This window comes from Syngnathus leptorhynchus, chromosome 22, assembly GCF_054491065.1.
Source record: "Syngnathus leptorhynchus isolate UIUO chromosome 22, UIUO_Slep, whole genome shotgun sequence".
NCBI lineage: Eukaryota > Metazoa > Chordata > Actinopteri > Syngnathiformes > Syngnathidae > Syngnathus > Syngnathus leptorhynchus.
Window position 1 is genome coordinate 2,246,207 of NC_141216.1, and position 13,183 is coordinate 2,259,389.

At 48.1% G+C, this 13,183-nt stretch overlaps 2 protein-coding genes across 2 annotated transcripts in view; both read left to right on the top strand.

The window, feature by feature from the left end:
- dock1 (dedicator of cytokinesis 1) overlaps positions 1-7,895 on the top strand; it is a 42,423-nt gene extending 34,528 nt beyond the window's left edge. The window contains exons 31-53 of the mRNA XM_085904799.1: positions 488-566; positions 685-785; positions 873-931; positions 1,043-1,191; positions 2,016-2,101; positions 2,166-2,322; positions 2,391-2,431; positions 2,508-2,598; positions 2,675-2,794; positions 2,881-2,970; positions 3,046-3,150; positions 3,661-3,802; positions 3,881-3,962; positions 4,466-4,550; positions 4,636-4,722; positions 4,829-5,005; positions 5,082-5,165; positions 5,709-5,846; positions 6,140-6,282; positions 6,518-6,716; positions 6,776-6,971; positions 7,039-7,205; positions 7,326-7,895. Coding sequence (XP_085760925.1) covers positions 488-566; positions 685-785; positions 873-931; positions 1,043-1,191; positions 2,016-2,101; positions 2,166-2,322; positions 2,391-2,431; positions 2,508-2,598; positions 2,675-2,794; positions 2,881-2,970; positions 3,046-3,150; positions 3,661-3,802; positions 3,881-3,962; positions 4,466-4,550; positions 4,636-4,722; positions 4,829-5,005; positions 5,082-5,165; positions 5,709-5,846; positions 6,140-6,282; positions 6,518-6,716; positions 6,776-6,971; positions 7,039-7,205; positions 7,326-7,421 — 2,674 coding nt within the window. The 3' untranslated portion in view covers positions 7,422-7,895. The remainder of the gene's footprint in view (positions 1-487; positions 567-684; positions 786-872; positions 932-1,042; positions 1,192-2,015; positions 2,102-2,165; positions 2,323-2,390; positions 2,432-2,507; positions 2,599-2,674; positions 2,795-2,880; positions 2,971-3,045; positions 3,151-3,660; positions 3,803-3,880; positions 3,963-4,465; positions 4,551-4,635; positions 4,723-4,828; positions 5,006-5,081; positions 5,166-5,708; positions 5,847-6,139; positions 6,283-6,517; positions 6,717-6,775; positions 6,972-7,038; positions 7,206-7,325) is intronic.
- Positions 7,896-9,641: 1,746 nt separating this feature from the next.
- foxi1 (forkhead box i1) lies at positions 9,642-11,995 on the top strand. Its single transcript, XM_085904806.1, has 2 exons — positions 9,642-10,293; positions 10,485-11,995. Exons 1-2 carry the CDS (start codon positions 9,672-9,674, stop codon positions 10,961-10,963), a joined length of 1,101 nt encoding a protein of 366 aa, XP_085760932.1. The 5' UTR covers positions 9,642-9,671; the 3' UTR covers positions 10,964-11,995.
- Positions 11,996-13,183: the final 1,188 nt, after the last annotated feature.

Genomic DNA, 13,183 nt, shown 5'->3' on the forward strand with positions numbered 1-13,183 from the left:
TCCCACACAGGTGGAGGTATGAGTTGAATAAAGTCTTTTAAGAGCTCCATGCCGTTATTAACTTTTAATTGCGGGACTTCACAAGGGTTTAATTTTTCAGATGCTATTGTGGCGGCATGCTTTCTCTCGCTCCGCAGCCCTTCTGTCGTGCTGTCTGGATGCCGCCAGCTGATCAACTCACAGCACTTGATTCATTTATGGCGGCGGAGGGGCGAGGTTATATAATGAATATTGTCATGTAAAAAAAAAAAAAAAACTTCAGAAATAAACAGAATAAAAAGGACATTTCAGGGAAACAAAAATTCTTACAATATATCTTTAAAAAAAAATGGAAATAAGTAGCGGAAAGTGACCTTTCATGCCGCATAAAGGGGAACAAAATGCAATACGTTTTTTGTTTTCTTAATCCATTTTTTGATATCATATTTGAAGGTACACTTATCAGATGTGAGCAGCAAAGCCTTTTGTGCCGCTCTTATCTGCGCAGGGTCTTCCTGCGGGCCATTAATCAGTATGCGGCCGTGCTCAACAAGAAATTTCTGGATCAGACCAACTTTGAGCTGCAGGTAAGAGATGAACTCCTCCGCACCTTTCAGTTTCACGCCTCGTGACACGAGTTTCACCTCGAAAAAGTCGGGTGGCCCCCGTATGGAGCTTTAACTTGAGAAACTTTGTTGCGGTAAGCTGTGGAACAACTACTTCCACCTGGCGGTGGCCTTCCTCACGCAAGAGTCGCTGCAGTTGGAGAACTTCTCCAGCGACAAGCGGGCCAAAATTTGCCACAAGTAAGTCCAACACCAGCCATCCTTTAAGTTCTGACCCGCTCTTGTTTCATTTTTGTTGTTGTTTTTAAATCTCAACGATGCCTCCAGGTACCAGGACATGCGGCGACAAATTGGCTTTGAGATCCGGGACATGTGGTACAATTTAGGTAATTTCCTACTGCTTTGTTTTGTTATGGATTCGGGCTATTGATCGTGGTGTCAAATGGAGAAAGTGTACTTTCACCGGGCTCACGTTGTGTCCCCTGAACTCCAAAAAGGTCCCCACAAGATCAAATTCATCCCAGAGATGGTGGGCCCAATCTTGGAAATGACGCTGGTCCCCGAGATCGAGTTGCGCAAGGCCACCATTGCCATCTTCTTCGACATGATGCAATGCGAGTTCCACTTCACGTGCAGCTTCCAGAGGGTATGGCAGCGATTTTCACTCTCTCTTTTTTTTTCTTTTCTAAGTTGTAAGTCATTTTTTAATGTGGTAGCTATCAAGCCTCCAAAAAAGGTGCCAAGTGTGCTTGCGTCAAACTGTTAATGCCCACTTGCGATTGATGTTGGCTTTAAAACAAACATAAAGAAATAATATTCTATTCAACCCAAGCACATCGTTTTGTAATATGAACACCTGCTAGCCTAATAATAAATATTACAAACCTTTACGCTCTAAATATTTCTCAATATATCTGAATCTGTTTTTACTCTGTATGAGTTATACTGACCCCTGGTGGCCTAAAATGAGCAGCACAGCGTTCATTGAATTGAAGCATAAACTCCTGTTGCAAAAACGTCTTTCCCTTTTATTATTTCTGGATGTTTTTTTTTAAATAGCAGACAAGATTGTGGAGTGCTATATTTGATCAAAATCTACCTTGACTGCCATCACACGGGAGTGAAGAGGGGGCATCTTCGATGTGAACGTGGCAGATAATAGACGGCGTGGAGCTGCCAGCTCGCTTGTAATTGGGCAAATCTCATTCTGCGTTGTGCCGCGATTATCAACAGTGGCGCCGAGAGCAACCTAATGTTCTGCCTCATTACGGCATCAAATGAAGCTTTTCTGCATGAGGGGAATCCACTTTGCGGCGCACGGTAAACGCCTTTAAAGGGAGGTACAGGGAACCCCGTATTTTGCAGGGGGGAGGGCCGAAAAGGTTTTCCACACATAGAAAGCTCCTTTATAAAAAAACAAACAAACGAACAAAAAAACATTAGAATGTAACTTACGCCGTGCCATTGCAGTTTGAGAACGAGATCATCACCAAGCTGGATCACGAGGTGGAGGGCGGCCGCGGCGACGAGCAGTACAAAGTTCTCTTTCAGAAGATGTAAGTGTGGCGCGGCGCCCGCAGATGGCGCCAAAAGGCTAACGTCTCTCCGTCCCGTCTCCAGTTTACTGGAGCACTGCCGCAAGCACAAGTACTTGGCCAAAAGCGGCGAGACCTTTGTCACCCTTGTGGTGCGCCTGCTGGAGCATCTGCTGGACTACCGCACCATCATGCACGACGAGAACAAGGAGAACCGCATGAGCTGCACCGTCAACGTGCTGGTCGGTCACCGCCGAGGTTTTTGCTTTCGAAAAGCGCTTCGGAACAACATTGTCCTTTTCCTCCCCAGAACTTTTACAAGGAAATCGACAGAGAGGAGATGTACATCAGGTAAGCGCTTCCTTCTTCGCAGACGCCGCCGCTCGCTCGACCTTCACGTGTTTTGTATTTTCCTCCTTTCCAAAAGGTATTTGTACAAACTGTGCGACCTGCACAAGGAGTGCGACAACTACACGGAGGCGGCGTACACGCTGCTGCTGCACGCCAAGCTACTCAAGGTATGGCCGAGTACGTGTTGGACTCACAACACAAAGTTGACGGGAACACGCCGTTGTCGTCGTCCCCCCCCCCCAGTGGTCCGACGAGCCGTGCGCCGCCCACCTGACCCAGCGAGACGGCTACCAGGCTTCCACTCAAGGGCAGCTCAAGGACCAGCTCTACCAGCAGATTATCAATTACTTTGACAAGGGCAAGGTCAGCTAAAAATACTCGATTGATCATTGTGTGCTTTTTTTTGGCAAACACTCCGAGGGTAGCTTTTTGTTTTGTTTGTCTTCCAGATGTGGGAGGAAGCCATCATCCTAGGCAAGGAGCTGGCCGAGCAGTACGAGAATGAAATGTTTGACTTTGAGCAGCTCAGCGCATCCCTGGTAGGTCACGTCCATGGCGCTTGCTGGCTCAGTCACGCAACGACGTTCCTCAACCGTGCCGCCTTCCGTCGACAGCGCAAGCAGGCGCAGTTCTACGAGAACATCGTCAAGGTGATCCGGCCCAAACCCGACTACTTCGCCGTGGGCTACTACGGCCTGGGCTTCCCGTCTTTCTTGCGGGTGAGTCAGCCGACGGTTAGCCACCGCTCGCTACATTGTGATAAGGATTTAATATGGATTTACTCGACTTTGCTCATACTTAAGCGGACGCATCTTTGACAAATAAGAGCAAACATAAAACGTTCAAATAAAAATATTCTAGGTTAAGTCAAGGCTCAAGGCACCGTTGATGCTTTCAAAACGGCTGACAGAAAGTGTGTGTTGGGGCGGGGGGATTCTGTGTCTTCATTCCGATATTGCTCGTTTCATCTTCTCGTCTGAAGAGTCTCGGCGACTTTGTTCAAAGCGACAACTACAAGGAAAAAGATGGTGATGGTCCACTTTGTAGAACCATTCTTCTCGAGTCAGGCTTTGATTCTTTCATGTATCCTCGCAGACGGCAAATTGCCTTCAGCTCATCTCGGGCTCTATTCAAAACGTCCTTTTGGATGTCTTTTTGTCTCCCTTTTCACGACCTTGTCAGAAATTTCATCACCGGCCGATTGTAAGTTGGAGCTTGTGTGTCCCCAGAACAAAATGTTCATCTACCGCGGCAAGGAGTACGAGCGCTGGGAGGACTTTGAGGCCCGTCTCCTCACGCAGTTCCCAAACGCCGAGAAGATGAAGACCACCACGCCACCCAGCGAGGACATCAAGAATTCCCACGGACAGTGTATCCAAAATTCAACCACATTTTCAACAAATGTAATATTTTTTTGCTAATTGTGTTCCTTAATGCTTCTGCATGAAGACGTCCAGTGCTTCACCGTGAAGCCCATCCTTGATTTACCCGCAAAGTTCCAGAACAAACCCGTTGCTGAACAAATCCTCAGGTTGTTTCTTTTTTCTTTCTACTTGGCCAATCTGGCAAAAAGATCAGAAATTCATTCACAAGCCCTTAGCTCAGATTTCCTGGCCCTTGATGAGTACTTATCTGACATTTTATTTATTTGGGCAAAATAATTTTTGAAATGGAGTGTTGAAGGTGGCCTTCGCACAAGCGTGTACATTCCGAGCGGCCCAATGCGGCAGTTGGCTTCTTTCAAAGGCATGTTTACCCGCGGAAACCTTTTTGCAAATACACCTGGCTGGCAGCTTTTATCGCACGGCCGCAGGGCTGCCTTTTTGGTTGCCATATTTGCTAACCCCGCGATTAGCATGCGCCGACCTCGCTCTTGTCCAAAGCCAGAGTCTTGTTCCAAGCGCCTCATTGGCTTCATTTGGTGCGCTAAATTTGCCAGAAGGCCTCCGCCATTGGATTGGCGGCTCCAGTTCGAGACGTCGCGTGTCCTTCCTGACTCATTTTGTCTTCTCCTTTCTCGTCTTTCCCTCACAGCTTCTACACGGTAAATGAAGTACATAAATTTCAGTATTCGCGACCGGTGAGGAAAGGCGAGAAGGACCCGGACAACGAGTTTGCGGTGAGTGATCAGGACATGTCATGACATACTAATAATAATAACAATAATAATTTACAAATCATTTTTGTTTTGTTGTCGCGTTCAGAACATGTGGATCGAGCGGACCACCTACACGACAGCCTACAAGCTGCCGGGCATCCTGCGCTGGTTCGAAGTCAAGTCCGTATGCACCGTGAGTCGCGGCTCGTCAAATTTAAAAACGTCACGCTCGTGTTCTGATGTTCACCAATTGGAACGAGCACTCTGTGATTCTCCCCGTTGCACTTTTGCTCGCTCAGGATGAAATCAGCCCACTGGAGAACGCCATGGAGACCATGCAGCTGGCCAACGACAAGATCAGCAGCATGGTGCAGAAGCACCTGAGCGACCCCAACCTTCCCATCAACCCGCTGTCCATGCTGCTCAACGGCATCGTGGACCCCGCCGTCATGGGCGGTTTCGCCAACTACGAGAAGGTCGTCGTCTTGTTTGCCTCGCCAACGCAGGCCCTCCACGTGGCAAATGTGCTGAGTGCGCTTCTTCCCTCCACAGGCCTTCTTCAACGACAAGTACGCGCACGAGCACCCGGAGGACCTGGATAAGATCGACAAGCTCAAAGACCTCATCGCCTGGCAGGTGTGACTGGGAACCATTCGTGGGGAAACTCAATTTGTCTTTCAAAGATGCCAACATGGTGAACTTGATCCAAAATATTTGTGAGCAAGCGTGGAACAGCAGGCCAATCTCCCCAGTCGCCACTTTGCTCATTGAAGTCTCAACTTGACGCAGTGAACCAAGTTGGGCTGAAAGCTCTCCAACCTTGAGCGGGCGTCAACGTGCTCCACAAATAGCCGACGCGTTTCTCAGCGCACAAAGCGTGTTGCCATGCCGCCACTCGGGCGCACTCAATCATCCTCCGTCATGCTCGGCTCTATAAAAAGAACGCCGACGGGTATCCCGGGAGAACGGGAATCCTGCCGCACGACTCCGTGTGTCCCGCCTTCGCAGAGTATTGTTGCCCTCCTCGGGACAATAACCAAGAATATTCAAGAATTCAAAATGTAATGATTTGGGGGAATATGCAACATTTTTGAAAAATAGTCAAAAGATGAATTTCCAGAAACATTTTACTTTTGGAGAGAAAATGAAGGAACGACCATTTCTTTTGTTTGATGGCAGATCCCGCACCTGGCGGAGGGCGTACGTATCCACGGCGAGAAGGTGACGGAGGCGCTGCGGCCGTTCCATGAGCGCCTAGAGGCCTGCTTCAAGCAGCTCAGGGAGAAGGTGGAGAAACAGTACGGCGTCAAGACACTGGTGAGATGCGCCGCAGCTCTTGGCCTTGTGCGACCCGACGGCAGCTGAGAGCGCTTGGAAAATACAAAAAGACTAGAGCGCCTCCCTCTGGCAGAAAAGGATTAAGATACTTTGTTTTTTCTTTAAAATAGTGAGGCAGTTTTTTCACGTTATTTCAAATGAACCCTTTTGACGATTCCTGTATAAAATACATTTCATCATTTTAAAACAGCTTCAATAACTAAAATCATAAATCTCTCACATCTATTGGGAAATCATGGTTTGCTGAAAAAGTCTTTTCTCTCCCTTGTAAGCCACCGGCGGCCGAGCGTCGCGGCTCTCGTCCTCACTCGATGATTCGTTCCTTCACCATGCCGTCGTCGCAACGGCCTCTGTCCGTGGCGTCTGTCACCTCCGTCTCCTCGGACAACTCGCCCTCCAGGCCGGGATCTGACGGGTAACTTAGCTCCAAAGTACCAAGGCCAATCATTACACAGAGTTTGGGGTGCAGTGCACTGCCTTGTCCACCTGAGGGCAGTATAACACCCCAGCTCCTCAGTAGTCATGCAGAACATCTGCTTTTGATTATTTCTAGATGACCTTTCCTCATGTGTCGTTTGACTGCGAAACTGTATTTTTCGAGTGCAGTCCCAGAAGAACATGGCTGCTCTGATGTTTTTTTGTCGTTCCAGTTTTGCGCTGGAGCCTTTGCTCCCCAAGAAGCTGCACACCAAGTCCCAGGACAAACTGGACCGCGACGAACCCGAGCGCGAGCGTCGGGACAAGAAGAAGGAGAAGCGCAACAGCAAGCACCAGGAGATTTTCGACAAGGAGATGAAGACCACCGAGATCCCGCTGCAGCCCACCGAGGGCGTCATACTTTGCGAGACGGTAAGGAGACAAAACAATTGGTTTTCTCCACATCAACGTTATTTCGTTTTATCTTGCAGATCAGCCCGCTGAGGCCGCAGAGGCCCAGGAGTCAAGTGCTGAGCCAGATCGTCGGAGGAGACCGTCGTCTCTCCGTGTCGCCGGGGCCAGCCGCCACCTCGTCGTCCAACTCGTCCTCTAACTCGTCGTCCTTGCCGGGACCGCCGCCCATCACGCCTCGCAGCAAGCTCTCCTTCAGCGTACCCGCCGTTCCCAGTGAGTTGCCGGTCCATCTGCTGCTTTCTTCTTTCCCACGCTAAGATGAATTAAAAACTGCGTTCAGATGCGGAGCTAAACGGGGTCGGCTGTGGCGACAAGGTGGGACTCCCGCCTCCTCTGCCGGTCAAAGGCAGCACGGCCGATTACGGCAATGTGCTGGATAATCAAGACTTGAGCGCGCCCGCCAACGCCGCCGCCACCACCACCACCACGCCTCCGCCGCATCAACGAGTGCGTACCAGTTTGAATGCAGGAACAGACGCCTCCATTTTTTTTTCTGCTTCCATCTAAAATAGTTTCTCAGGATATTTTTGGTTAGGCCAACATGTGCTGCTTGTTTTTGTGTCTTAGCATTTACCGCCGCCGCTGCCCAGCAAGACGCCGCCGCCACCCCCTCCCAAGACCACCCGCAAGCAGACGTCCATCGATTCAGGAATTGTACAGTAAGCGCAACGACGCCGACAACTGAGACCAGCGCAACAATGACGAGTGCCCCCCCCCCCCCCAAAGCGCGCACACACACACACACACACACACTCTACGACACACATTCCTGCCATTCCCGACCCACCGTGACAAGATGAGTACCTCATTCGATTCTTTTGAAATTCTCCCCTTCCAGTCATCAACTTCAATATCCAGCTATGTATGTACAGAGGTTTGTATATATGATTTTATTTTGGGTTTTCTACGCCAGTGTTTGTAATAACGCATTCTTAGATCACACGAGGCATTTTTACAACCTTAGAGTCAAACCAAAAAAAAAGAAAAAGGGCTGTCGCGTGACTTTTACCAGTAAAAAGTTTGGCGTGCACAAAGCAGCTTACTAAACGCACGTATGATTTTCATTATGAACTGCTCCAAATTCACTACTGACACCACTTTTGAATAAACATTCAGTGTATGGATTTTGAAAAGCAAGACATCTCTGCTGCCTTCTTATTGCACTTTGGACAAAAACATTTTTTTCCCCATGTTCATTGCGATTTTTGCAGTTTTCTTCGATTGTTTACAGTGGTGCCTAAGTGACCCGACTTGGTTCTTTGACCTAGAGAATGCAAATGCCATATTTGTCTTTTACTTTTTGACAGCTAACCTATATGTAAAGCATTCTTCATAACAGAACGCCAAGGAAGAATTCTGAGAGCAGATGAAAACCAAAGTTGAAATGTTTGAGAGGAACACACAACACATGAAGGAAAAAAAAAAAAGTCTTGAACCCTCCTCCAGCTGTGAGGCATGGTGCTAGGAACATCGTGGTATGGGCCCGCTTTGCACACTCTGCTTGCTTCTGTCGATGCAAAAATGAATTCACAAGTGTATCAAGATATTTTGAAGAGGAGACGACAGCAATTTGACATTGAGCGCCAGGAACGACGGTAAGTCCATTGACTTCATCAAAACATCTTGATTCAAACTGAAATGTCTGCCATCGCTCTCGGAAACGCCTCTTGTCCAATCAAATTGCTTGCTCGCTGTTGAGTTAAGTCCATCGAGCTGTTTTGTCAACAAAGGCAAGAGGTGTCAGAGTGTGATTGCCCCCAATTGTGAAGTTTGCTAATGACTCGCTCGCCCCAATTAACATTGAACACACACGCTGTTATTACTTTGGATTTACAACGGACGGGGCTTAAGCTTGTCATGTTGGGGCTTGTTTAACATCTGTCAAGTCATTTTAGAGAATTCCCTCAGGGGAAAAAATACACTTGTGTACTTTTAGTCATACACTTGACGTAGTGACCCAACTTTACATTCTCATTTGTAAACACCAGTCAGTCTTTAAAGCACACACCTAAAGTTACTAATACTCCAATAGAACATACGGACACTGACACCTAGTGGACAAAAACAATCATTGCACCTTGCAAGTTAATGTGTTTAATATGGCAAAATTGATCCCCAAAAAAAAAGGTGTCTGTCCTAAAAGTATGTTTAATATTTTTCTTGGCCACTGTAATATGTAGAACACTGTTTGAAATAAACTTGAATCTCAGAACATACAAAACTTTTTAAAAAGGGATTCAGTCAGAAGGTATGCACAAATATTTTGGCCTTAACTGGTTAAAATTATTTCTAAATGTTTGTACTTAAATGACAGGTGAACTATAATCAACAAAGTACCTGCTCAATGTTACCAAAACGCCTCTTGGTGAGATTTACTATTTAATTGCATTTGTGTTACACTTCAACAAAATATTAGCAATTTTTTTTCATTGAATGATTTGTCATTTAAAAGTCAGATCATATGTAAAAAGAAAAAAAGTAACCACAAAAAAGTATATTCCTCAAATGACAGCTGTGTGAAGTGTTATTCTGCCATTTTGTATAAAGTGTCTCATTTAAAAGCATTATCTTATTTTTATTATATAGCATTTTCCATTTTGATGTCATTATATTGGCTCCACTTTGGCGCCGAGGTACTGTAAGGGGTAAAAAGCGGAGTTAAAAAAGTGCTGTATCTGTGCTCAAAGAAGATGGTATCTTCATAAAATGTAGATGCTATCGGTGCTCATTGAAAGGCAGATTGGGCCCGATTGAAAAAGGAGGTGTGACCGAACCCCTTTCAAAACCCAAAAAAACAAAAAACTGCCGGGGGCTCCACCTGGCCCCCTTGTCCATAAATACGCCTCCCTCGCCGGAATAGTTCAGTCGAGTCGGGAACGCGTCGACGGTGGTTGTTTTTGTTTTGTGCGGATTATGAACGCGTTCGGAGCGCAGCAAGCCTCCAGCCAGCAGAGTAACAGCAGCGCCAACGCCGCGCACGATCTCCTGGACATGGCCGTATATTGTGACAACTACGGCGTTTACCAGCACCAGAACCTCCACCACCACCACCTCCACCATCCCCAGAGAGCTGCCAACCACCCCTCCGGCTACGGCTTGAGCGACTACGCCGCCCCGCCCACCAACCCTTACCTGTGGCTCAACAACTCCCCCGCTTCGCCTTACCTGGGCGGCGGTGGAGGCGCTCCTGCAGGTTCCACTTACTTGCAATCCCCCGGTTACGGTTCTGGCAGCCAGCGGCAGCTTTTAGGGGCGCCCGGTGGACTTGGAGGCCCCGACATGAGCTGGTTATCTATCTCCAGCCAGCAGGAGCTCTTTAAAATGGTCCGGCCTCCGTACTCGTACTCGGCGTTGATCGCCATGGCCATCCAGAACGCGCAAGACAAGAAGCTGACCCTGAGTCAGATTTACCAATATGTCGCCGAAAACTTTCCGTTTTACAAGAAGAGCAAAGCCGGTTGGCAGAACTCGATCCGGCACAATTTGTCTCTAAACGACTGTTTCAAGAAGGTGGCTCGGGATGAGGACGACCCCGGTGAGTGCTGCGCGCTTTTACGCATGCATTTATTTAACTCATTAGTAGGAAACTTGCGTGTTTGCATCACTAGGTTAATGAAATGTGCACTTTTTATATTGGACCCAGCTAATTCCAGTTTGTAACGTATTTTAAAAATAAAAATTTTTTTGTTTTTGTTTTTACAATTCTGTTCACTGTCCTCCTCCCAGGCAAGGGCAACTACTGGACGCTGGACCCCAATTGCGAAAAAATGTTCGACAACGGCAACTTTCGACGCAAGCGCAAGAGGCGAACCGACATCAGCACTCCTGCCGAAAAGTCCGATTCAGACGCGCAGCACAAGCTGACGGACACGGCCAGCCTGCTCAGCTCGTCCCCGCCTAGTCTGCGCGCTTCGCCGACCTCCACGGAGCCACGCTCTTCGCCGCCCAACTCGACCGATCACAGTCCGTGCTTCGCCGGATTCATGTCCAGTGTCAATGCGATGTTGACTACCGGAGCCGAGGCCTCCTCGAGGATACCGGATCGGGACTTGGGCACGGAGCTGTCCCAAGGCCGCGAGGGCGTGTCCGGACTGGGCTCCTACTCGCCCTCCTTGCTGTCTGACAGCAGAATGAACTACTACAACCTCAGCAATCACTTCACAGTCAACAACCTCATATATGGCCGGGAAGGAACCGAAGTTTAATGTGGATTCACCTGAAAAGATGACTAATTTATCTCATTTAAAGTAGCCACTTGTATTTTTGTTTTTTGTTTGTATCAACAACAAAAAATCCACAATGGTGTTGCAATATCACATCTTTGGATTTAAACACTTGTACACGTTATTTTTGTAAGTATCATGTATTTTGTTTTATTTAAACTCATTGCCTTTTGAATAAAAGCCTTTTTTCTATGTGTTTCCCACCGTTGACTTCATTTGTAATTATTCTCATGCTCCCATTTTATGACCACCCCAAATAAAGCCAGCCCCCCTTGAAAAAAAAAAAAAAAAAAAAAGAATTCTGCCAGGCTGTCTACAGTCAAATTGCTGTAAGGCATCAAAGTGTGTAAACCACCGACATTTTCCGCCTGTCACCCCCAATCGGGCCTACGAGCCCCCCTCCAACCTCGCCCCGGTTCACAAGTTCAGCTTTTTGTCTCTGTCCAGCTTCACGTGGACATGAGGGGAATATTTGCACCTGTCCCCCACACGGCTGTTCCTGAACATCACGCGTGCAGCCTTTGCTCGCTCCCTTACGGAAGAGCGTCCGACAATGTGGAAGTAAAAATCCCGCAAAGTGGAGGAAGCGCCGCTTGTCGGCGGGATAATTGAGTTCACCGAAGCTCTGCGTGAAAAGGAGAGCACAATGGCCGTTTGGCATCAGGGGCGCTCCCCTCCTGCGCTCCGATGAAAATATTGAAGATGTGGGAACAAAGCATCCAAGCCCAGGGGACACCTTTTGTGTCATTATCTGGGAACAAAGCGCAATGACATTCCAAAGTTTGCGGCCAGAAAATGTTGATTTACACGTTGGCAAAAGTGACTCTTCTAGTTCTGATTTAGTGTCTCAATCCATGGGATTCTTGCTTGTCCTATGTATGTCTTTCAATTTTCCCTGATGCTTTGAAGACCCAAGTGTCCAAAGTTGTGATCTGCTGTTGTTGAGCTTTCTGGCTTGTGAAGACAGCACATGTGATGACAGCTCCGGGAGCAGGAAAGATCTGTAATATACGTCCGCCTGCAGGGGGGTGGGCGGGTGAGTGACAAGTGAGGAGAATGTCCATCAATGTGCGTGACCTGATTGGGTTTCATCCAAGACTCATCATCAGGACATGCACATTTTGATGTGTTTCCATACAGTACATTCACTGGAAATGGACACTGTCTCTCTGAAAGGGGGGGGGGGGGGGGGGGGCACCATAGTCTTCTTTTATGTTATCAAATAGAAGTCAAAAGACAGTTTTTTTTTATTTTTGTGGTCTGTCCGTGGTGACAGCACACAGCTTGAAGCACCTGCATGCTGTCATTGCTTGCTTGGCACAGACAGGAAGTGGTGACAGATGACACAGGAAGTAGCTGTAAGGACAGGGGTGGGTGGGGGGGGGTGTCCATGCGTGTCCCTAGCCGGAAATCTCAGTGGGGGTTTGCACACGTCTGAGTTTCACCTGCTCCCATGCTGCATTATGTGTGTGCGTGTGGATGTGTGATAGTGCCCCCCAGGATTCCCCCCCCCCCCCCCGCCCTCAAAACAAAACTTCCCCCAGGCCCTAATGAGACCCCCTACTTGCTCCTCTATTATGAGGGATGCATACCAATAGAGAGACAGCAGAGGGGAGACAGACTCAGAGACCTGGCCAGACCGCCCCCCCCCCCCCCTTTCTACAACCAACACAGCCCATAAAGACACAAGTTGTGTGTTTAAAACAAGCACAAAGTTTTGTCCACTAACGTTAACACGCAATGCAAAATCTCATAGACGGGCTAATAAAACTAGCATTGCTGTCATGTGGACATGGGCGACGATTGCCCACTAGAGTCGTTTGGAGTCCCGTAAAGTGTGTGTGTGTGTGTGTGTGGGGGGGGGGGGTCCCCATCAACATTTGACCTTGGGTTCTTGTGATGATCTGGGGGCTCAAGGCCCTAAATGATAGCCTTTCAACAACCCCCCCCCCCTCCCCAACCTCAGCCCAGCTTCTTTCAAATGCTCCTTTTGTGTCGGCCACCTAATCCTTCAGTCCACTTCAAGGCTCCCGATTCGCTTCTAAGACACCTGGAGGAGATAGATGTGTGTGTGTGGGTGTCAGACTCCGCTGGCTTCTTCTTAGCCACCGCTCCGAGTTCATAAAGCAACAGCATGATGAGATTTTTTTGGTTTAATAAAGTTGACAGCATAATGGCAGCAATGTCGCAGCCACTATATTT

Coding starts and splice junctions, on each gene's coding strand:
- foxi1 (XM_085904806.1), top strand. CDS start 9,672: ATGAACGCGTTCGGAGCGCAGCAAGCCTCCAGCCAGCAGAGTAACAGC. Junction 10,294..10,484: donor TCGGGATGAGGACGACCCCG/GTGAGTGCTGCG, acceptor TCCTCCTCCCAG/GCAAGGGCAACTACTGGACG.